This window comes from Mirounga leonina, unplaced genomic scaffold (assembly GCF_011800145.1).
Source record: "Mirounga leonina isolate KUSES-001 unplaced genomic scaffold, KU_Mleo_1.0 Mir_106, whole genome shotgun sequence".
Classification (NCBI taxonomy): Eukaryota; Metazoa; Chordata; class Mammalia; order Carnivora; family Phocidae; genus Mirounga; species Mirounga leonina.
The window spans coordinates 4,187,969-4,213,743 of record NW_023270232.1 but is presented as its reverse complement, the minus strand read 5'-3'; the positions used below and the strand labels follow the sequence as shown (position 1 = coordinate 4,213,743).

At 41.1% G+C, this 25,775-nt stretch overlaps 1 protein-coding gene across 1 annotated transcript in view; it reads right to left on the bottom strand.

The window, feature by feature from the left end:
• LOC118018005 (methylcytosine dioxygenase TET1-like) overlaps positions 1-25,428 on the bottom strand; it is a 138,579-nt gene extending 113,151 nt beyond the window's left edge. The window contains exons 1-2 of the mRNA XM_035016446.1: positions 25,063-25,428; positions 15,490-17,510 (exon numbers count right to left, since the gene is read on the bottom strand). Coding sequence (XP_034872337.1) covers positions 15,490-17,388 — 1,899 coding nt within the window. The 5' untranslated portion in view covers positions 17,389-17,510; positions 25,063-25,428. The remainder of the gene's footprint in view (positions 1-15,489; positions 17,511-25,062) is intronic.
• Between the last annotated feature and the right edge of the window lie 347 nt (positions 25,429-25,775).

The following is a 25,775-nucleotide window of genomic DNA, read 5'->3' as shown; positions in this document are numbered from 1 at the left end:
ATTACCATGATAGTGTAGAATTAGCATACCAAGACTCAGAGGGGAATGAGGTCCAGGGAGCGTAAAAATATTTTAAGTAAAAGTATAAAATGGAGGGAAAGAGCTAAAAAGATGGTTAAAGAGAAATGTAACCTTGAAAGTAAAATATAGAAACAGTGGAACTGGCAAACTAAGAGCGTTTCAAGATTTGATTCAAGTCAAAAAAAGATTGATACTTTTGCAAAATGAACCCATAAGACTCTTCCACAACCTGTCTTTCAAAGTTTTACTAGTCTGAAAGATATCATCAATATCCTAAATGTGACTATTCACAAGTCTGCCTCTTGGTCCCACTCCTTTCCATTCTCTGGGTTCCTCACATTTTGATTGTTGCCCTAGCTCAAGAACATGGTGGTGGAAAATGAGCACACACCATCCAAGCCAAGGGTTCTAATCCCAGATCAACTGTTTGGTCTTAGACAAGTTACTTGGCCCCTCTAAGCTTCAGTGTCTTACTTTATACCTTGGGGGAAAGAACGTGTATTTCATAGGACTGTTGTAAGGATTGAATGAGACAATGAGTTATGTCAGTGCTTAAAACAGTATTGGGCACTTAGTAAGTACTCAAAACATGATAGTTGTTATTAACCCCTTCAGATGTCAATGTTTACTGCATACCAGTTCCACATCTATGATCAGTATCATTCAATTCAACCAATATTTGTTTGGCGGCTACCAAGTGCCAGGCACTGCATAGGGAAGGAAATGAGGGGGAAAAAAAAAAAAAAAAACCTCTTCAGTCAAGCCAGTGACATTTCTACAAAACAAAAAGTAAAGTTCACTTAGAATTGAATGACAAAATAAAGAGATAAAGCACAGCAACCAAAGAAAAAAATAAAATAAAATAGAATTCATCAAAACTGAAAATTTCTGTGTTTCAAAGGACCTATCACAAGAGTGAAAGACAACTCTCAGAAAAATATTTGTAGATGATCTGATTGGGGTCTAGTATACAGAACATATGAAGAACACTTGCAATTCAACAGAAAACAAATAAACCAATTTAAAGATGGACAAAGGACATTGCTGTGGTCTGAACGTTTGTGTCCCCCCAAATCCTATGCTGAAATCCCAATGCCCAATGTGATATTAGAAGATGGGACCTTTGGGAAGTGCTTAAGAGTGGAACTTTCATGAATGGGATTAGTGCCTTATAACAGAAGCTCCACAGAGATCCCTAGCCTATTTCACTGAGGACACAGTGAGCAGGCACCAACTATGAACATGAAGAAGGCCTTCACCAGAATTTGACCACATTGGCACCTTGATCTTGGACTTCCCAGCCTCCAGAACTTTGCACAAATATTTTCCTGTTATTCATAAGCTACCTGTCTGCAGTATTTTGTTATAGCAGCCCGAAAGGACTAAAACAAAATTGCAAAGTATTCATAGAAGGTATACAAATAGTCCAGAAGCACATGAAAAGATGCTTGACCTCCTTAATCATTAGAGAAATGCAAACCAAAACCATCATGAGATACCACTTCACACTCACTAGGATGGCAATAATAAAAAAGTTGGATAATAACAAGTGTTGGTGAGGATGTGGAAAAATTAGTACCCTCATACATTGCTGGTTAGAATCCAAAATGGTACAGCTACTTTGGAAAGCATTTTGGTAATTCCTTAAATTTAGACAGTTACCATTTGACCCAGCAATTCCACTTCTAGGAATATACACAGTGTAACTGAAAACACATGTCTACACAAAAACCTGTACACAAATGTTCATAACAGCATTACTCATAATAGGCAAAAATTGGAAACAACCTAAAAGTCCATCAACTGATGATTGTTTATACAAAATGTGGTTTATTCATACAATGAAATATTATTCAGCCATAAAAGGGAACAAAGTACTGATATATGGTACAACATGGATGAACTTTGAAAGCATTATGCTAAGTGAAAGAAGCCAGACACAAAAGACCAAATACTGTATGATTCCATTTACATGAAATGTCCAGAATAGGCAAATCCACAGAGACAAAAAGGAGATTAGTGGTTGCCAGGAGCTGGGGGAGGGGAGAATGAAGTGACTGCTGAGTGGCATAGGAATTCTAATGGAATAATGAAAATGTTCCAGAATTAGATTGTGGTGATGGTTGCACAACCTTGTAAATATATTAAAGATCACTGACTTGTGCACTATTAAAAGAGTGAATTTTAGGGGCGCCTGGGTGGCTCAATCGTTAAGTGTCTGCCTTTGGCTCAGGTCATGATCCCAGCGTCCTGGGATGGAGCCCCGCATCTGGCTCCCTGCTCCGCGGGAAGCCTGCTTCTCCCTCTCCCACTCCCCCTGCTTGTGTTCCCTCTCTGTCAAATAAATAAATAAAATCTTTAAAAAAAAAAAAGTGAATTTTATTATGTTAACTCTATCTCAATTTTTTTAAAAAAGAGATTGTTTAATTCTCCTTTATCACAGTGAAAAAAAGTGCCTCTACTACATGTTAGCCATGGGGAATTAAACACAATTTTTAAAGTGGGTTTCTATTTCCCAGTCCACAAAACGACAGTCCTAATACTTATATTTTAGTCACTGTCAGGATCGAATATGATAATATTAAGCCTTTGAGCAGTGTCTGGCCCACAGTAGACCCTCAGTAAATGTTCATTCTTTCTTCTTTCTTTCCTTTGCCAATTTCCTATTTCAAGTCAAAGAAATTTAAATTTTGTCAAAATCTATGTACATAATGAGCAATGAAGACAGAGTTCCCTAAGTTATAAGTTCTTTGAAAAAAGAGAAAAACGCTATTATGTTTTCCTTGTTTTATTGATTTTTGTTTAACATCTCATAAAGCACCAGAAAATGGAATTAGGTGAATAAAGAAGGCATTTTAATTTCTATGTTGCCTAGTAGACCAATCTCCCTACAATTCTGAATTAACTCCTAAACAAGTTACTTATTCCTGCAGGTATAGAACACACACACGCACACACACACACACACACACTTTTCTTTTTTTAAGATTTTTTATTTATTTGAGATAATAGTGAGAGAGAGAGAGAGAGAGTGCGTAAAGAGGGCAGAGGGGCAGAGGGAGAGGGAGAAGCAGGCTCCCCGTTGAGCAGGGAGCCCGATGCAGGGCTCCATCCCAGGACCCGGAGACCAAGACCAGAGCTGAAGGCAGACGCCCAACCGACTGAGCCACCCAGGCACACCACCCCACCCCCATGCACACACTTTTCTTTCTAAATCTAAACTCTATCGACTCCATCCAAAATTTCATGCCTTGCGTAAACAGTGGACTTCCACTGTCTTGTCTTCCCACTTCCTTTGCCTTGATCCTGCTTTTGCTCTTTAACAGAAAACTCACCACAGAATGGTGTTGCATATGAAATCTGATATGAAAACAAGCTGTGTAGTGTAAATGTCTAGAATACAACAGAAAAACCAAAACCCTCTCATTATACAAAGGCAAGAAAATAACTGTACCATCGTTGTCTCACTGGAAACCACAACTATAATTCTGTATCACATGGGAACAGTGAAACCAATTCATTCATAAGGCATCTTAATCTTCCAGCAGGAAAAATGCTTTTGCAGGTATTACAAAATGGTGTGTACTGGCTACTTCTGAGGACTTCAATTACTTTGCTCTAAATAACATGAATCAAGTGGCAAGAGGGAAATGGCTGAAAGTAATGAAATGAATATACAAATCTCTTCAAGGATATAACAACCACCACCTTTAGGCAACTAGTATGTAGCAGGCACACTGCCAGGCCTTTTATAGACATCACTTCTGCTCTGTATGGCATCCCTCCTTCCCAGGTCTGGCACAATGTTACAAATAGATCCATTCTCACACTGATGACCACTTGGGGGAATAGCAAAACTCAGTATAACCGTTTTTTCTTGAACCCTAGGAACACTTCTCAGTTTCATTTCTTCAGTGCCTTAAAGGAGTGGTGTGATTCTCTTACATGTTTTTCTCTTGGGGAGTGGAAGACATGACTTACATTTCTATGAAATCTAATAAAAACTATGGACCATCTCTCCGGAAAAATGTACATAAAAATAATATGTTGCAAACTAATATAACACTGTATGTTAACCATACTGGAATAACAAATATATATATGTTGCATAAAATTTTGAGGGAATGGGATCACAGAATACCAAAGGCCATCCATATTAAAGAACGTCCAGTGTAGGGCGTCTGGGTGGCTCATTCGGTTGAGTGGCTGGCTTTTGATTTTGGCTCAGATCATGATCTCAGGGTTGTGAGACAGAGCCCCCCAGGGGGCTCCCCACTCAGTCAGAAGTCTACTTGAGTTTCTCTCCCTCTGCCCCTCCCCCCACTCTCTCTCGAAAATAAATAAATAAATCTTAAAAAAAAAACATCTAATGTATAAGTTCTATTTTTATGATTACTGAAATATTGTATGAGTGTTGGGATCATTTAAACTAGGATCAAATTCATCTTAGGAATTCTTCTCTAGCAACCAAAAAAATATGTGGAAAGTTTAGCAGGACTAAAAAACTAATCTAATATAATAATAGTAATTTTAAAATTCTGGTTTTTCCATGGTAGCTAAAAATTCACCAAGTACCTAATCTGATCTGGCTAGTATCCAGTCATAAGTTAGGAGATATGCTGAAATGCTACCTCAATCACCATCTTTGAGAAGGCAACTAAGATGTGTTAACCAAAAAGGATGTAATAGAAACTTCAGCTTCTCATTTTCGGAGAAGGAAATAAACCTGATTTTCAAAAAAATACCTGTACTATAAATACAAACCTCGGTTTCTAAAAGTGGTAAAGATTTAGAAACCATTAGGCAATAGCTCATTAGAAAAACGCTAAATATTTTGGTTATGCTAATACTTTTAGCATGAAATGAAGGACTAATGATTCCAGTGTCAAGAAAATAATCTGAAATGTAAACCAAGATTTATCCTGAAAAAAGTTCACTATCATACAAAAAACTGTAAGAAATTGAAGCAGTCAGCAATGAAAAATAATTTAGTAGGGTTATGTTCATTTACCTAAAGCAGTATTTTGCACAGTTTTTTAAATCTTTATAAAATGTTAATTACAGGGGAAAATGTGAAAAAAGGAGAAGAAACACATTTGACTTCAGCTATGTTATTTTTTAAATGCAGAAAAAAATACTGGAAGCAAATTTGCCAATATATCCATGACTGTTGCCTCTAAGTAGTAGAATTATAGTTTATTTTCTTTCCTGCTCCTAAACTTTCTAAATGGAAATCATATAACTTTGACTTAGTATGCTGCATTACTTCTTAAAGTAACATAAGCTCATTATATAAAAATCCAAACCACATAGAAAAATTTAAGTAAAAATTTAAAATCACATATTTCCTAATATGCCCTTCCTCCATCCAAAAAACCTATCTTTAGAGGTAAACACTTCCAACAGTTTTGTTTGGTAGGTATCCTTCTAGAACTGTTTTTCCATTTACAATTAGAAAAATACATGATTTTGAGCTGTTCAAACTTTGCATCATGGTATCACTCACAATCACAAGTGTATTTGCCAGTAATTTTAAGCAACATAGGTAGCAGCTCTTTTAACACATATTTTAAAAAGCACTGTCTACATTACTAAAAACCTTTTTTCCAAGTCCTCTACTTGAATTTCTGTTATGGATATCCCATGATCCTAATCTTTGGTACTTGAAAATGACATTCATAGAAAAACACCCAAAATGCTTTGGGGTACTAGCTGTGAAGATGATATACTAAGTACATATAGGATATAATGATGATTTGCAGTGTGCTTTTTAAAAAGATACATTGAGGGCACCTGTCTGGCTGGGTCAATAGATCCTGGGACTCTTGATCTCAGGGTTTTAAGTTCTAGCCCCACATTGGGTACAGAGATTACTTAAAAATAAAATCTTTTCTTTTTTTAAGATTTTATTTTATTTATTTGACAGAGAGAGAGACAGCGAGAGAGGGAACACAAGCAGGGGGAGTGGGAGAGGGAGAAGCAGGCCTCCCGCGGAGCAGGGAGCCTGATGCCGGGCTCGATCCCAGGACGTTGGGATCATGACCTGAGCCGAAGGCAGACGCTTAACAACTGAGCCACCCAGGTGCCCCTTAAAAATAAAATCTTTAAAAAAACAAAATCAAGGGCGCCTAGGTGGCTCAGTCGTCAAGCGTCTGCCTTCGGCTCAGGTGATGATCCCAGGGTCCTGGGATCGAGTCCCACATCGGGCTCCCTGCTCGGCAGGAAGCCTGCTTCTCACTCTCCCACTCCCCCTGCTTGTGTTCCTGCTCTCACTATCTCTCTCTCTGTCAAATAAATAAATAAAATCTTTAAAAAAAATAAAAAAAATAAAAAAACAAAATCAAGGGCACCTGGGTGCCTCAGTTAAGCATCTGCCTTTGGCTCAGGTCATGATCTCTGGGTCCAGGGATTATGCCCCACATCCAGCTCCCTGCTCAGTGGGGAGCCTGCTTCTCCCAATGCCCCTCTCCCTCCCCCTGCTCATGCTCTCTCTCAAATAAATAAAAATAAAATCTTTCAATAAATAAATTAATAAATAAATAAACAAAACAAAATAAAAAGATACACTGGTATGTGCGAAGTGTTGGAAATCTTAACATTGTTTATAAGATTTTCATTTTTTCATGCATTCATTGACTCATTTGTTCACCAAACATTTATTGAGCACCTATTATGTGCCAGTACCTCCTAAATCCTAGGCTTGGGCTTTAAAGTAATTTAAACATACCATTTAAAATAAATAAATAAATAAACACCTCACTTCTAATCACTTTTCCTTCTGTAGGAGAACATTATGACTTTGTTTTAAAAACTGTTACTCAGGGACACCTGGGTCGTTCAGCTGGGTAAGTGCCCAACTTGATTTTGGCTCAGGTCAAAATCTCAGGGTTGTGAGATGAGCCCCATGTTGAGCACCACCCTGGGTGTGGAGCCTGCTTAAGATTCCCTCTCTCCAGGGCGCCTAGGGTGGTTCAGTAGGTTGAGCAAGGGCTCTTGGTTTCAGCTCAGGTAATGATCTTGGGGTCATGAGATTGAGCCCCGGGTCAGGCTCTGCGCTCAGCCAGAAGTCTACTTGGGATTCTCTCTCTCCCTCCCAACTTCAGGCAGCTCAAGTGCTAAGTGTTCTCTCTCTCTAAAATAAATAAATAAAATATTTAATTAAAACAAGAAGGTCTCTTTCTCTCCCTCTCCCCCTCCCTCTGCCCCTCCCCCCAAAAATAAAAAATTAAAAATAAAAACTCTAACTCAGTATTTTTTCTGTTTATTTATTACTACTTTTTTTAAAGTAATCTCTACCCCAACATGGGGCGTGAACTCACAACCCTGAGATCAAGATTGGCATGCTCTTCTGACTGAGGCAGCCCGGTGCCCCTGTGACTCAGGATTAATAAAAAATAATTAAATCGGAAATGAGCAAGATTCTATTTTGTTTCTTTCATAGCAGACATGAAGAGCTAATGATACTTAGCCAAGACTTTCTGGATACTCATGACTCGAACACTGAGTGTCATTATCAAAGTAATGACCTGATGGTTTGATTAGTTTGATTCATTTGCTAGCTGTATCTTATTTTAGTATAATAATAATGCAAAAAGATAAGATCTCGCCTTCTCTCTTCCTTGTACATCCATCACAGTGCAACAATGACTGGCTACTTTATAAGGAGAATGAATGTTGCAGCTTTGAAACCATCAACTCTTAAAATACTACTCTGTAATAAAAACAAAACAAAACAAAACAAAAAACAGAGGTTGACCAACAAAAAGAGATACGGAGTTAAGTTCTATGGCAAAGTAAACATGTACCATATTATGGTGCTCACTATTCTGTAACAGTATAATCTGGATTATGCTGACACTAGATGAAGGTGTTAAGCAGTTTCACACATTTTCCTTCTTAGATAAGATGATATACACAAAATGGGAAGGTAAGATTTGAACCACATTGACAAGATTCCAGAAATTAACACCCATAGGTCAGAACCAATCAAAGTCAGCATGGTTTTTGTTGACATATCTGCAGTTTACACAAGCAAGGATCCTAGACACCATACAGTTTTTCCCCCTATAGTCAGCTGTGTGGTGAAGCATGCTACGGAAGTCTCAGTAGTGATCCAAAGAGATTCCTTAAAGGCATATTTAAGGACATATAGTATCTGCCCTCAATTTAAGGAGTTGGAGGCAAAAATTTGTTCCATATGACATACACAACATAAACCAAAATGAGATCTGACTTTAAAAACACTGAAAAAGCAGTGGCCAGGGGCGCTTGGGTGGCTCAGTCAATTAATATTGGACTACTGATTTCAGATCAGGTGATGATCTTGGGGTCGTGGGATTGAGCCCCCAGTTGGCTCTGGGCTCAGTGTGGAGTCTGCCTGTCCATATCCTTCCATCTCTGCCCTCACCCGTGCACGGGCAAGCACTCACATGTGACTCTTTCTCTAAATAAAATCTTAAAAATAAATGAAAAAATTAAAATAAAAAAAAAGCTGTCTCCAGGAGAGGCTTGTCCCACCCCACTCCCACTAAAATGGATAAAGTAAAATAAAAACAAGTATGCCAACCAATTCTGAAGTGATATCTCTGGAACTAGTCTGTTATTACACTATTCATAAAACAATGAACAGTCAGCGGTTCAGTTTGTATCAATATACTACTACTGAACTTTTACAGTTTTTCAAGCACAACCTTTGGAGGTATTATTGTTTTTCCAGGTAGAATTTGCATTAGCTCAGAAGACAGCATGGTAACAAATAGCACATTTTACAGTGTTTTCTAGTGCACTGCTCTTTATTTTAACCCAACAGGGGCGCCTGGCTGGCTCAGTCAGCAAAGAATGTGACTCTTGATCTCAGGGTTGTAAGCTTGAGCCCCACACTGGGTATAGAGATTATTTAAAACTAAAAAATCTTGGGGGCACCTGGGTGGCTCAGTTGGTTAAGTGACTGCCATCGGCTCAGGTCATGATCCTAGAGTCCCAGGATTGAGTCACACATAGGGCTCCCTGCTCAGCAGGGAGTCTGCTTCTCCCTCTGACCCTCCCCCATCTTGTGCTCTCTCTCTCCTCAAATAAATAAATAAAATACTTAAAAATAAATAAATAAATAAATAAATAAATAAATAAATAAATAAATAAATAAAACAAAATCTTGAAAAAAATAGGGTGCCTGGGTGGCTCAGTCGGTTAGGCATCTGACTCTCAGGTTTCGGCTTAGGTCATGATCTCAGGCTCATGAGATCAAGCCCCAGGTCAGGCTCATGCACTGGGTGAAGAGCCTGCTTGGGATTCTCTCTCTCCTTCTCCCTCGGTCCTCCATTCCCCCCACTCACATGCACAAGCTCTCTCTCTCAAATAAATAAATAAACACATGTTTAAAAGATTTAAATTGATAATAATATAACCAAACAAATAATAACCTTCAATATTTTGGGAAAACTTATTAACTAGAGTAAATATAAGAGATTTTTTTCACTTTGGCAACCAACTCACTAACTGCTCACTTAGTCATTTTGTTTATTAAATGTGTGATATACTATACCCAAATCATCAAGCTACAGATATATAATTCAATACTCTGCTCTCAGAAGCATATCTACAAGCTGTGATTTACTTTTGTTTTTATACACACTAAAAATTATTTGCAAAAGTGTAGCCTGATCATACACCTACTCTCTAGGTCTCTAAAAAGCACCCCCTTCCCTTTTTTTTTTTTTTCCATTTCTAACATTATACAATAATTAGGAAAACAATCTTATATGACTTAAAATATGTCTTGAAATGGTAAATTACAAATACATTTGAGGTATACCTAGCCAAGAGCAAATTCTTAGATGCCTATGAATTATAAAGTTAGTGGCTTTAATTATCTATATTTCTGAATATAGAGAAAGTAAGCTGAACTAAACTTGGCAGAAAAACACCATTTTATCTCTTGGCCAAAAGATATCTCTGGGGAGACTCTCTAACCACCTTGTTGTACAAATGAAAAAATTCTGTTTTTGTGGGAGACAAAAATGTAATCTATGACCAAAAAAGGTAAGTAAAAAACTGTTTTCACTTATCTCAGACATCAGTAATTAACTTACTGAGAGATAGCATATGCTAAGTATATTTTAGAAAAAAGAATTCTAGGGGCGCCTGGGTGGCTCAGTCGTTAAGCGTCTGCCTTCAGCTCAGGTTATGATCCCAGGGTACTGGGATCGAGTCCCGCATCGGGCTCCCTGCTCCATGGGAGGCCCGCTTCTCCCTCTCCCACTCCCCCTGCTTGTGTTCCCTCTCTAGCTTTGTCTCTCTCTGTCAAATAAATAAATAAAATCTTAAAAAAAAAAAGAAAAAGAATTCTAACAATTGTTTTTGAAGTGTATACTTGTTTAATATAAGCAGTAACAAAAATATTAATATTTTAAAACTGTAAATGTATTTTCTATTTCACATCCAACTCTCAGTAAGTAAAATAATTCTGATGTAAGGAACATACAAATACATGAAATATATTTGCTTAGGGGCGCCTGGGTGGCTGAGCCGTTAAGCATCTGCCTTCAGCTCAGGTCATGACCCCAGGGTCCTGGGATTGAGCCCCAAATTGGACTCTCTGCTCAGCAAGGAGCCTGCTTCTCCTTCTCCCACTCCCCCTGCTTGTATTCCTGCTCTTGCTATCTCTCTCTCTGTGAAAATAAATAAATAAAATCTTTAAAAAAAAAAAAAAGAGGGACGCCTGGGTGGCTCAGTCGTTAAGCGTCTGCCTTCGGCTCAGGTCATGATCTCAGGGTCCTGGGATCGAGCCCCGCATCGGGCTCCCTGCTCGGCGGGAAGCCTGCTTCTCCCTCTCCCACTCCCCCTGCTTGTGCTCTCTCTCTCTCTGACAAATAAATAAAAATCTTTTTTTTTTTTAAAGATTTTATTTATTTATTTGACAGAGAGAGACACAGCGAGAGAAGGAACACAAGCAGGGGGAGTGGGAGAGGGAGAAGCAGGCTTCCCGCCGAGCAGGGAGCCCGATGCGGGGCTCGATCCCAGGACCCTGAGATCATGACCTGAGCCGAAGGCAGACGCTTAACGACTGAGCCACCCAGGTGCCCCAATAAATAAAAATCTTAAAAAAAAAAAAAATGTTTGCTTAGCAGTATTCTTGTTACCAAAGCAAATGGCCTTCAATCATTAATACTAATATCATAAATATTCTAAAAAAACTGTCAAATATCTAGGGCTATCTCAAGCACCTAGGAATAAAAATATCAAATACCTAGTAATAAAACAAATGAAATAACTCTTTATTGAAAACTAAAAAATATTATTGAAAGAAATTAAATGACATATATATTAAGATATACCATGGTCATGAACTGCAAGATTCAATATTATAAAAATGTCAGTCTTTCCAAACCGATGTATAGGTTCAACATAATCACAATAAAATCCCAGCAGAGTTTTTGGTGGAAATTTACAAACTGATTCAAAATGTTAATGAAAATGCAAAGAACAATAAAAATAGTGCAAATCATTACTGAAGAACAAAGCTGAAGGATTTATACTACCAGTTAACTTTTTTTTTTTTAAAGATTTTATTTATTTATTTGAGACAGAGAGAATGAGAGAGACAGAGAGCACATGAGAGGGGGTAGGGTCAGAGGGAGAAGCAGGCTCCCTGCCGAGCAGGGAGCCCGATGCGGGACTCGATCCCGGGACTCCAGGATCATGACCTGAGCTGAAGGCAGTCGCTTAACCAACTGAGTCACCCAGGCGCCCTACCAGTTAACAATTATAAAGCCTACTGATGATGAGTTTAGACACAAGGATAGACAAAAAGACCAATGAAACAGAGTCTAGAAGTAGACCCAGAATTAATCCTGATTTATGACATAGATGAGATCGTAGTAACGGGAAGGATGGTCATTTCAGTAATGGTGCCAGTCAATTAGAGATCCTTATAAAAAAGAATCAGTCTTCACTCCTCACACCAGACACAGAAGTCAATTCCAGATATACTTTACACCTAAATGTGAAAGGCTTAAAAAAGTAACTTTTTAAGAAGGAAGCAAAAGAGGGATGCCTGGGTAGCTCAGTCAGTTAAGAATCTGCCTTCAGCTCAGGTCATGATCCCAGGGTCCTGGGATTGAGCCCCGCATCTGGCTCGCTGCTCAGCGGGAAGCCTGCTTCTCCCTCTGCCTCTCCCACTCCCCCTGCCTGTGTTCCCTCTCTCACTGTCTCTCTCTGTCAAACAAATAAATAAAATCTTAAAAAAAAAAAAAAAGGAAGGAAACAAAAGAGAACATCTTCATGACCTTGGAACTGGCAAGAAACAGACAAAATTTTCTTAACCAGGACATAAAGGAAAGCATTGGTAAACTAGAAATTAAAGTTAAAACTTTCGTTCATTAAAAGCCAGGATAAAGTGAGTGAAAAGCTGTCATGGAATAAGTAGAGATATCTGCAATCATATATTCAACAAAAAATTTGTATCAGTAAAATGTAATGAATTCTTATAAGCCAATAATGAAAAGGCAGAAAAACCCAAAATGGACAAAGACAATATCTAAATGACTAAGAAGCAAAGTAGCAGCTCAATTTCATTAGTCCAATGTAGTGATGCCGCTACACATCCAACAAAACGATTCAAGTAAAACAAGACAGAAAATGTCAAGTGTTGGCAAGGATGTGGAGCTAGTGGAAATCTCAAACACTACTGATGAAGAGTCTTAATTGGAACAACCACAGCTGCTGAGTAATATCCATGAGAGCTAAACATACGTATTCTATGACCGAGCAATTCCACTCCTAGGAATCTATTCACTAGAATGCACACATTATGTTCACCAAAAGACATTTATGATAATGTGTACATTAACAGTAGATTGGATGAGGGACGCCTGGGTGGCTCAGTGGGTTAAGCTTCTGCCTTCGGCTCAGGTCATGATCCCACTGTCCTGGGATCGAGTCCCACATCGGGCTCCCTGTTCAGCAGGAAGCCTGCGTCTCCCTCTGCCTGCCACTCCCCATGCTTGTGCTTTCTCTATCTCTGACAAATGGATAAATAAAATATTTTTTAAAAATTAAAAAAAAAACAGTAGAATGGATTAATGTATTGTGATACAAACACAGCTATACTGCAGTAAAAATGAGTAACTATATAAGCAACATTACTGATGACTATTAAGCAAAGAAACCAGAAACAAGAGTATACAACTGTCTTTGCTCTCTCAGAATGAACTTCCCTCATAGAAGTGTTCCCTGTGTTCTCCTCTGCCTCTCCATGGACTTGTGGGTGGGTTTTGGATGGGTAGGTCTATTTGCTGCCAGAGTTCAGTATAAGGACAACCTAACAGATTCTTCAGAATCAACTTTGTAAGTGATGAAAGTGATCTTTTGGGGGGCACCTGGGTGGCTCAGTGGGTTAAGTATCTGACTCTTTGATTTGAGCTCAAATCATGATCTCAGGGTCATGGGAACATGCCCCACATAGGGCTCTGTGCTCAGCAGGGAGTCTGCTTGAGATTTTCTCTCTCCCCGTCTCTCTTTACCCCTCCCCCACCCCCTCCCCTCCTCCCTCTCTGACTCTTAAAAAAAAAAAAAAAAAGAAGTTAGCCTTCATCTATACTTGGAAGGCACAAAGAGGTCTCCTCTATTTTTGTTTTGTTTTGTTCTGAGTGATATATCACACATAGAGAAGAGCGCTAAATGTATTTAAGTAGGAGAATCATCAGGATTTTAGAAAGAAAACTTGAACTGCACTTAAGAGGTTGTGTTCAAAATCCTGACTTCTCTTCTACCTGGGACACTCACGACTATATCCCCAGTGCACAACCTGGAGAAGTACAGTAAATACTTGCTGATAATACAGAGAACACTGAAATTGTCCCAGTAGAGGACAAAGGCATCAACTACAGAAATAGCCAAGAAAATGGAGAGGTAGGAGTGCTCAGATCTCATATAACAAGAAATCTAGAAGAGTGAGAGGAAGGCATTAAAGATGACTGAATTTTCCATTTTGGGTGACCATGTAGATGGTTAGTCATTAAGCCAAATATGTAATGCAAAAAAAGGAGCAGGTTTAGGAAAAAAGAAAACAAATTCAATTATACCTATTAGAGATCAAGTGAGTACTTTCAGCAATGATGCCATTTGGCAATGTTACAAATCAGGAACTTACAAGGGAGGCCTCTCTGCTTTAAGATATTGCTGCTAGTGTTTTAGATGTACGTTTGTAAACCATTAAGTGGCTTGCTGGCCACACCCACATATGTGAAGTGACTTGAGTAAAAATTATTCATTGCAGTAAGGTTTGTAATAACAGAATATTTTAGAAACACCTCAAATGCCCGTTAATACCTGATCGGTTAATGTCTGATCTCATTTGCAATGGGTCAAATAGAAAGTCAGCATTTTGGGACAGGTAATTTAAGAGTGAAATAAAAAAGAATGACTAAGTTTAAGTTCACAATACTTTTAAATGAATCTTTTCTATTATACCTGTATTCATAGCAGTCACAAAATAAGCATAACTTCAAATGAGTGATCTAAAAATCATAACACCATAGTTGGCATGTATTTTAAAGGTCTGATAATCAAGTATTAACCAAGTTCCATAAAATCCTTTATTTTGGCTTTTTTTAAGATTTTATTTATTTATTTGAGAGAGAAAGTGAGAGAGAGAGCACAAGCAGGGGGAGTAAGTAAGGGAGAGGGAGTAAGAGGGAGAGGGAGAAGCAGGCTCCTCAATGAGCAGGGAGCCCAACACAGGGCTCGATCCCAGGACTCTGGGATCATGACCTGAGCTGATGGCAGACGCTTAACTGACTGAGCCACCCAGGTGCCCCATAAAATCCTTTATTAAATAAAGTCAAAGCCAACCAATTACTTTTAAACTGTAATAATGGGAACCAATGTTTATGTATCACTTCAGAGTTTACAAACCATTTTGAACTTCTGATAATCCTAACAACTACATGGGCTATGTGAACCAGGTGGACATCACCTACCAAAAGTTAAGATGAAAGCTTTATTTACCTTCCAAGGTCAAGTTTCAAAATTAAGGATAGAGACAGTTTTATTCTTTCAAAAGAATAGAAGTTTAATTCCACTGGTTCCTCAAGCTGCAAGGGAGTTAATGATTTTGTTCCACTCTTCATTTAAATTTAAGTTAAATCTGTAACTTCCAAAAAAGACACACAACTAGCCAAAATAAGGCATAGTGGAAATCTTTGCAAAACCACACTTCATGTCATTTCCTTGTCTCCATCAAATCCTGTAATGGAAAAACTTTATGTTCTAGTTTTCTGAGACAAATTCTAAAAATAAGCTAATATATCGCTCACTGCACAAGACGTATTTCGGGTTGATCCACAAACTCCTATAGATAATATAAAATGTTACCAGAGTAAAAGGATGTCATACTGAATCACCTAGTCTCTGCACAGATCACTCTACAGAGCCTCCTGGGCATCTCCCAGCCCGTGGGGGTTTACTCACCTCCAAAGGCACGAGGACGGATGGTTTCTTTTTCAGCTCTTCACATTTCCTTTTCTTACAGATTTGATGGCTGTTCTTTCTGTTCTTGCAATAAGTACATTCACCACAATTGGTCTTCTGCTGGCAGGGCTCACAGACCCCACAGCGCTTTCGTTTCTTCTTTTCCAAAGTAGGTAGCAAAGTTGTATAGGAAGGAGAAGAGGAGGTACTGGCGAGTGACACTGGCCTAGACACCACTGTGTTAGCCACACTGGTCATGCTGATCTGGGAGCTCCCTCCTTCCAATGTGCTGGAACCAGCCTGGGAAAGTTGGATAATGCCCTGGGAAGCATGGATGAGTCCTCGCTCAGGGGCTATGGGGACCCCCTGAGTGTTAGCTGGCAGAAAGCTTATATGAACCTGCTTCTCATTTTCTATATTGCTAATAGTCACTATTGGAGGTACTGAACTTATCTCTGAGTTTGATGATGGCTGAGGAGTGTGACCTGAGCCCAAAGGCAAAATCTGCACAGCGCCCTGGACCTCAAGCCCATATGAAACAGTGCTCTGGGGCTCAAGCCATTCTGGGAGAGCATTATAGGTAGCAATTGGGTTTAGAGGAGCAGGAAGAAAGATAGGTGGGTCTGAGGCAGTACCACCACCCATTCCGAGGATTTGTTGGTCTAGGATAGCACCGAAGACCTCTCCTTGGACTGGAATAGCACCAGGCATCGCTGGTGGGTCTGGGGTCTCATCCAGAGCCTCTCCATGAATTATGTTAGCACCAGGAACTTCCCATCGATGTGGGACAGCACTAAAAGCCTGTCCTATGATAGGTGTGGTACCAGGAATTTCCTGTTGCTCTGGGATAGTTTTGAGTACCTCTTGATGATCTGGTTTAGCACCAAGGGTTTCTTGTTCTGAGCTTGCCAAGAGAAGTTTTATTAATGAGGTAGGATATATTGACCCACCAATGGACAAACAGTTTCTAAGGTCCAATTCCGGTATAACCTTATTAAAGTTTGAGGTGGGGTAGCCATTACGTTCACTTTTGATGGGATCCAGGTAAGAATCAGATAGCTTAAGAGATTCTACTCGTGAACCCAAATCTTCTAACTGAATGCTGGAGTTTCCTTCGTAAGTAACCTTGAGGGCTGCTCTTTGGAGCAAAGGAGCACACAGAGTGTCCTGAGCAAACATTCTAGGGGAGTCGCTGATATCATTCAATGTCTCTTTAGAGAATAGTCCTTCACCACCACATGTCTCTTCCAATGACCCAGAAAGGATCTCTGCTGCAGGGTCACTCTGAGTGGAAATATTTATTTTGGAATCCTCCACCCTTTGGGACCAAGACTGGGTTGTCTCTTGGCTCTCACCTTTAATTAAAAATGCCTTTTGAACACCAATTAGATTCTCTACATCAGGAGCAATTAGGGGGACTTGTGTTGGAACTGAATCATTTTCTGACTGTTTTACTCCCATGTCAGCAACTACATTATAATCACATCCATGTTGCTTTTCTAAATTTTTAGGAGGTGGAACTTTCTTGGGTTTGGCTATGATCACTGGAGGTTGGGAGAGTCGCCTGCTAAGAGAGGTACTTCGGAGAGCCATTGTAAACCCATTGCAAGTTAAGGATTCTGGGTTCTGAAAAAGAACCTCAGTCCTATCCAAATTCATTCGTGCTGCTCCAGCTCTTGTCAGAAGGCTTCTGACTGGCATAGGTGGTTTGGGTTCTATTTTTTTCTTAACATCTCTTTCTTGAATTAATTGTTTTAATTTTCCAGGGCTAACAGTCTTGACTGATGCCACATTTTTGTTGGCTGCCTTAGATGTCTTCTTCAGTTGGGTGCTTTTCTTTCTGTTCAGATCTTCCCTCCTGACTAATCTGGAAGGCCTTGCATGGCGGGATCGAGACATAGCTACAGAGTAGGAAAAAATGAAAGGGCACAGGGAACAGAGTCATTGGTCCTTTGGAAAGTCTCACTTCTGAGGAGAATCTGGATGCACCATGGTTGAACTCAGTGGCACAAGATTTTGGTCTGAAATAACAAAAAAACATTGGGAGTGAGTCTTTTTCTTATGTATTCTCCCATTTGAAACAGAATATCTACTAATAATTATTAATCAAAACTAGGGCACTGAGAATGTTTACTGCAAAAGAAAAATACAATAAACACAAAAGATACTCAAGTATCCTTTTAACCCTGGGTTCACAAATAAAGCTCCTTTAAGTATTGTGACAACTGATTTAGTTGATGAAGTTCTATGCACAGAGTGAGCATGGGGGTTATTCTATATTAGAAACCACAACTGCTGTAGTTACATGTAGTTTAAAAATCAAATCCTAATCTTTACAAATTTGGGTACTTAAAAAATTCTCTCTTTCCTCAGCACATCACCACACGGGCAGAGGTGTCATGTGTTGGACAGGAAAGCTGGTAAAACCAGAGGAAGAAGAGGCTTATTATAATTCAAGAAACTCTACTTGGAGATCCAATAATATTAATACCACATTCCAATTGACAGTCTACAAATTTTGAGCTTTACACATGCACAGAAAAATAGCATAAAATCTGAGAAGTTAGTATTGACAGATTAGGTTACAAATAAGACTCACGGGTCCAACAAATATCTGTTGAGTACCTACTATGTATAAGGAAGGCATTGTGGTGGGCAGTGCCCACACCCAGAAATGATGTCCCTCTTTTCTCTTTCACCCGACTTAATCCAAAGACTGCTGGTTCTAAAATCCCTTCTACCAAGGGTCCCAAAAGTCTCATGATGAATGCCTAGGCAAGGAAATTGGAAATAAAGAGAAAATGAGATAATTAGAATGGTAAAGCATTCTAGGCAAGCAACTATTATTTGGAAGGTAAGCAAGAGAAAAGAAGAAAATGAAAGCGGACTGACTAAGCCATCATTAATTATCTTTGGTCTCCTCAGATTGCTTACCCTAATGCAGAATAAAACCAAACTATGAACAAGAATAAAGCTCACCATACAAGATGTATCAATATACTCTCTAAAGATCACAGAATCAAGAGTGGTACAACTGAGTGGGTGAGGATTCTTTAACAATTGACAGGTTGTTGGATTTGTAAAAAAGCATGGTGTAGGATAGTTACCAAAAACTGATTTGCAACCAATGGTCAACAGTCTGTGACAAAATCAGAAAAAAACAGGCAGTATCAAGTTTTTCATAAAGTTGAATTTATTCATTTTAAACAACTCTTCTTGGGGCACCTGGGTGGCTGTCAGTTAAGCAACTGCTTTTGGCTCAGGTCATGATCCTGATGTCCTGGGATTGAGCCCCGAGTCGGGCTCCCTGCTCAGCGGAGAGCCTGCTTCTCACTCTCCCTCTCTCTCCCCTCTGCAGTGCTCTCTCTCACTATCTCTTTCTCTTTCTCAAATAAATAAAATCTTTAAAAAAATGATAATAATAATAAACAACTCTTCTTTACTCTGAAGTTAAGCCTTCCAGTTTTCTCTCATTAAAATGTCCTTTCTTGGGGTGCCTGGGTGGCTTAGTCGATTGAGCAACCCGCTCCTGACTTCCACTGGGGTCAGCTTGGGTCATGATCTCAGGTCAGGGGATGGAGCCCCACGACTGGATCCAAGTTGAGGGGGAGTCTGATTGGGATTCTCTCTCTCTTCTCCCTCTGTCCCTCCCCCTGCTCACACTCAGCCTCACTTGCTCTCTCTCAAATAAATAAATAGGGATGCCTGGGTGGCTCAGTGGGATAAGCCTCTGACTTCAGCTCAGGTCATGATCCAGGGTCCTGGGATGAAGGCCCGCCCCCTACCTCCCCTGCTGGTCTGCCAGGAATCCCCACTCAGCGGGGAGTTGGCTTCTTCCTCTCCCTCTGCCCCTCCCCCCTGTTCGTGCTCTCTCTCTCAAGTAAATAAAATCTTTTTAAAATAATAAATAAATAAAACCTTTAAAAAATGTCCTTTCTTTAAAAAAGTAATAGAAGTCCTTTCTTTTGTCAAAAGGTAGCGATAGGTTTATTTTATACTGTTATTACTTGGCAAAGTAAAAACTTGAACAGCCCTCTATCATTCTCAAATTGATTTGTTTTTGTTGTACTGATCTGATCCAGGTAATCCTGGGATGCACCGGTTGGTTTAGTAGCTAAAGATGTGTCCATCAGAAAGCTGTGAGTTTGAATCTGTGATCACCAGCTATGTCCTTCCAGAACCTATTTAACTGAGTCAAAGTTTCTACATCTGAAATGAGGTTGTTTTGAGGAATCACTGGGCTCCTACAGGGAAAGCCTGGTGGCTTCCGAGTGGTATCTGAGGTTGAGGAGGAAGTCGGGGAAGGTAAGGTAAGAAGGACTTTGTAAGTAGGCAGACCTGGGTTCAGTTTCCAGCTCAGAAACATTACTAGTCATGTGATTCTGATATATTTCTCAGTCTCTCTATACTTCAGTTTCCTTATGTGTAATCGAATAGGAAGCATAATAGTACTGACCTCATTGGGTTACCATGAGAATAAAATGAGATGACATGTGTGAACACTTAGCACAGGGTTGGCATATAATAGGTGTTTAATAATAAATGGGAGGTAAAAAAATAAAGGCTGCTTATACTTCCAAAATACAAAAAATAATAAGAGAAAATGAGCTAAAGAGTGGTTATCATTATTATCAAAACAGTTTAACCCACAGTCTGCCATATTCTGCCAAACAAGATCTAGTTCTTTGGTTTCTGTTATCACCTAACACATTGTAAGCCAGGCACTGTAGATCCCAGAGCACAACATTTAGAGTCAAAAGCATTGTGCCTTTAAGACAGACTTTTTAAATAGACATTAGTAATAACATTAACCACAAGAAAAATAAGTCTGATAAATCTGTGCTAAATACAAACACTAGACCAGAGAATACTTGACTTGAGTTCTTGGCAACTAAGCTTACCACTTTCCCCCTTTTCTTAAAAAAAGAAAAAAAAAGTTTTTGGCTTGCACTAACTTTTTGGCTGTGAAAAACTGTAGGACATTTTCTCCAAAGACCACTGCTTTTTGTACCAGTATTTTTAGAAAAAAAAAAAAAAAAAGACATTCCAATTCTAATCTCCAGAAAGTCAGCAGTCTTTATAAGGATGTTTTTTTCAGATAGCAAAAAGCAATCCTTTCCATTCTTTAGAAATTCAACAATATCGGTATAAGCTTGCTTTATCTCTTGTATCAAGATTACATTGCTAAAAAATTATTAGGAGCATATAATCTAGGTATTGCAATCAGCCACGAAAATTAAAATTCACACATGTAGGCAAGTAATCTGGATATGCCAGAAGGTGTCATGGGATCTGCCTTTGAGAGTAGTTTATAAACTGATCTCTGTCTCATATATTCTTTTATATTTTTAAATTAAAGTGCTTTAGAAATTCAGACTTGTAATTAAGATAATGTTTACCATTCAAATCTTATCTCCTGAAAAAGAGCCTGCCAAGGAAATGGAAAAGGTATGAGCAACATGGATTGGGAAGATGTGGCCTCTTTAAATGGTAACAGCCTTTTTATGAGATCGTGAAAGAGGCCAATGACCCCTGAAAAACCCAACTGCAGGGGAGAAACCACTGGGTACCACCCAGCCAAAGAAATAGACAATCAGAAACAAAATAAGGGCTCCCACAAGATCCTAATTTTATCACCCTTGGCTCCACTGATGAAATGTGACCTTCTTTTGTGATAAACTAAGTTATTCCCAGGGCTGAACCCTGGGAGGAGAGGCAGCAAACTTTTTTTTTTGAAACTTGTGGGGAAAAAAAAACCAATGTAGTCCATTCTATTAAACAGGTCCGTATTTAAATATGGAATTATCCCCACAGATCTACTGATATTTATTTTCCTTATTAATCTATAAACATTATTAAATGCTCCATCTCCCCTTATCCCCCATAGGATAATATGATCAGAGCAGAAAATAAGAGAATAGTGTTCCTGTTATTAAACATATACCATAGGCCCTAATTATTTGCAATTAATTGATACTATTCTGTGGGTTCTTATTTTCCTGGAAGAGAAAACAAAATGAAACAAACAAACAGAAAACCCAACCACTGTGGGATGTAAAACATTAGTTAGCAAGTGTTTTCACCAGAGGGCACCAGAAATAAAAATTCTTTTTCCTAAAATGTCCTTGTGATATAGGAGACTAGAGCATATGAGATCCAAACATTATAAGCCAGGAGATAAAAGGCCAGCATATAATTTGAAACATGAAAAGACATGATGCCAGCCTAAAGTAGAGAATATAAAGAAGTGGCAGGAGTAGGCCCCAAGGTGAATATGATAAACACTGCCTGTGTAAGGATCTGCTAATTATTCACAAGTAACTTAAACTTACCTAACCAAACTGGTCAACAAATAGGGTCAGGTATTTTCGTCACTATTATTTGAGCTTACTAAGTATTCAACCTTTCCCTACAGAGGGCCTTTTTTGTAATTAATGAAGTAATCCCTTTGCCTAGAAAATAAAAAGCTTACTTCCGAAACTGTATCAGTTGTCTATAAAGGACGATGTTGACAGCACCTCGTCAGAAAATCCTCTCCCATCTACATCCCTCCTTCTGGATCTCCCAAAGTCCCCTGGGTAGGAAGTGGCTGAACTGATGTAACCATACAGCCCGCATGTCAATTTAAAATTATATTGCAACCCTTCCCACTACCAGCAGTGGCCAAAAAAGTGGTGAGTGAATTCGTCTGTAGGGCTAGAGGCAAAAGAGGTTCTGATTTCATGGTCACTCCATTCAGCTGCTTAGAATTTAAAGCCTGTTGCCCTTGACTGAGAAATAGAAGATGTAAAACATTTCTTTTAAAAAGGCACCACCTGACTTAGCTTCATCCAGCAACTAAGTTCTACATCTAAAGGAAGAGGAGGTGGGCGGCTGCTTGCAGTTCCTAGATAGTCTTCAACCACAGGAAGTGTGAGAGCCCTCCGCACAAGGAAAGGCTGTTCAAGGAAACTCACTAGAATACCAGCAGATTTAGTCAAAGGCTCCTTCCATATGTAAAACACCCCTGGCTGCCCTGCAGAGAGCAAGAAAAAAAAAGGGGGGCCTAAGAGGGCCACAGAAAAGGGAAGGGAGAAGTTAAAATGGAGATAGAACAACTCTTCCAAAAACAAGAAAAACATAAAATACAAGGGGAGTAGTAAAAAGCTTAAGGAAGAAAAGTCTAAAGGGGAGAGGGGGAGCAAAAGACAGAGTTAAGAGGAAGAAATTTATGGTAATAAAGGTTGAGTAAAAAAAAACACAACTGGGATCAAAATGCTGAAGACTATAAAGGTAAACCTAGGGGGGAAAAAAGAAATTTAAGTGTGCAGGGAAAGAAAGATAGATGCAAAGAGAGTGGGGGAGGGGATGGACAAACCAGATAAAGAAGACCGGAGAGGGAAGAGAAACAAAGAGCAGGAACAGTGGTGATCCAAACCTCCGACCCAAACCTCCCACCCATCAATTCTGGAAAACCAGAGCTGAACACGATAGTTAACTCTCATTAAAATGGTTAAATGGTGGTTGAAGATTGTAAATCTCAGCTACTAATCTTTGCAAAGAAAAAGGGAGAGTATGTGCCAATAACTCCCCTGTATCTTGATTCTGAAGTTTAGCTGAAATCATAACATGGCTTTAAACACTGTCAGAGGCTACCAACCAACCTATTCAAGATCTCTTAAGGGGGGAGGCAAGGGAGGATTTTAACCAGTGTAACCTAAAACCGATTAAAATCAGGAAACACACCCAAAATCACAGTACTGAAGTCTTTTCGTTCTTGGAAACTATACGGACTAACCTCCAAATATTTATCTATGCACCTACCTGCGTGTACCACCCTTGTTTAACTGTGGTCATAAATCCCGATATGCCCCTAAATTACTCTTGCCCTAACTGGTTAACAAGCAAATATATTTGCATACATGCATACATGCATGCATACATACATACGTGTGTGTTTGGCATCCTGAGGCCTAAAGAAGCCATCGTCTTTATAAATTTATTTTACTAAATATTGCTGGGAGGAGAAGGGCAAGTGAGGACATTTGGGTTCAGGGCCGACCTGAGGCTGCTGCCCTACAGCGCCGCCCTTCAACCCATCCCGGTGCGGCGCGCAGCGCACCCCGCGGACACTAGACTGTGCACCGTATCTTTCACTCGCTTCAAGTCTCGAAGCACTTACACTTTATTTCTTCATAAACTGTCCATTACCATGTATTGTGCAGCTCACGTGGTACCGGCGAGTGGAACTGGGGCGAAGTGGCACATGAGTGACCGATGCAAAATGGTTAATTTGGGAAGAGGACGAGCTGGGGGCAGGGGAAAGACTCCTAGTTCAAGCAGTATTTGTTCTCTTGGTAATACATTCATTTTTATTGGGTCAGAAATGCGCAATTTGGGTTCCCCATTCATGTGGAAAGGCTACTGGAGCCGGCCGGCAACTTCCTGACCACTTTTTGTGGAACTGTATGGACTGCATACAGCCCTTCCAGCAGCTCAATCAGTTGGGCGTCTGGGTGAGAGGGAGGAAGGGGAAGAGAGGAGAGAGGGAGAGGGAGAGAGATCTAGCCCCTTCCCTCCCCGACACGTGAAGGGCTGGCGGCCCTGGCCGCAGGCTCGGGCCGGAATCCGGCTCCTCCCCGGGTCCGCAGCACCCAGCTCCGCGCACCTCCCGGTTCCCGGATCCCGCCAGTGGGGCTGACGCGACGGCAACGCCAGCGCGCTCGGCGACCTGGTGGCGCTCCTAAGAGGTTTTTTAAAAAGCCATTTTGACAGAACACTAATTCTATTCCCAATTCCCTTCTTCCCCGATCTGTGTGACTCTGGGTCACCTCGGGTCAGACTCCCCTACTACCTTGGAGTCCCCTCCCCGAAATGCTCAGGGAGGGAAGTGCCAAATGTTTCCCAACGAATCTATCCCCTACACAAGCGTGGGGGAGGGAGAAAATCTGTTTGGGGGTGCGCCTGATTATGCGACAGCACGGGCTCCCCACCCGCAACTTGCCCTCTTTCTCATCTTGAGGCGCCGGACTTCCAACTCTCCGAAGAGGCGCATGGGTCGCCGGCACCTTCAGGGATCCCCGAAGGCACACTTGCCCTCCCCCAGCCCGGGCTGCAGCGGCGCCCGAGGTCCGAGCCCACGGCGCCCCCGCCTCCGCTCCCCGCCATCCCGCGCCGCAGCTGGGCCTCGGGGGCAGGCGGCCGAGTCCTCCGGCCGGGGGCATTGTTTACCACCCGCAACAAAAGCTCCCCAAGCGGTTCGGGGCAGGGGGTCGCCGCGGGGAGCGGGCCCACCCCTGCGGACCCGGAGGACCCGCGGACGCCCAGCTCTGGCCTTCATCCCAGCCCCAGCCGAGTACCGCCCCTCGCACCCCCTTCCGGCCTCCGCGTGAGGGTCCCCTCACCCCTGCCCTCTGCCCAGTCCCCAGCTCACCACCGGCCCGCTCTGGCTCGGAGGGCAGAGCGCGTGCCCCCGGCTCCAAGCCCGCACCAGCCCTCGGGCAAACTTTCCAACTCGCGCCGGTCCCCACAACTTGGGAGCCCAGGGCCCCGGCGGGCGCGAGGAGCGTGAGCGGGCCCAGGGCGGACACCTACCGGCAGCCTGGCAGGGTCAGGGCCCGAGCCCCCGGGGTGGGCGGCAGCTTCCCAAAGGTCCACAGAGGAGAGGCAGGTAGAGTTGCATGACTGGGGCGGGGCAGGGGGTTGTCCCAGGGGGCAGACCCGGGAGCCGAGGGACTGGCGGCTGCACGCACAAAGCGGTGCGGGAGCGGATTGCGCTGCCACTCCCCGCCAGGTCAGCCCCCCGGAGCAGTAGTGTCTCCCCAGGACAGACCTCAGGGAGTGAAGCAGGGGCTCTGCCTTTGCTGGACCCTGCACCACTGAGCTAGAGTCAAAATGCGAGCTGGATTTCCCCAAACTGGAGCTGGACTCCCCTCTCGACCCTTACCCCTCCCCTTCGCCCTCCTCTCTCATAACACCCTTTTTTTTTCTTCTTTAAGGTCAAAAGGGAGTATTGGACCCGAAGAGAGGTGTCAAGGGTTTCTTGTCATTATCTTTTTTCCCGAGGGGCTCTTGGGCTGAGAGACAAATTTTAGGGTTTCTAAATTGAATGTTTATAGATAGATCAAGGGAATGCCAGATCAGAGATGACACAGTTGAGCAATATCTGGGTTGCAGATGATGGTAAACTATCCTCAACACCAAAGAGAGGCCAGAGGAGGGTTGGGTTCCCTTGACTCTAGGCTTGATGTCTGAAAAGGTCATCATTACATTTTTGCTGGCTATTTGGCCCTTGTACATTGAGGGTG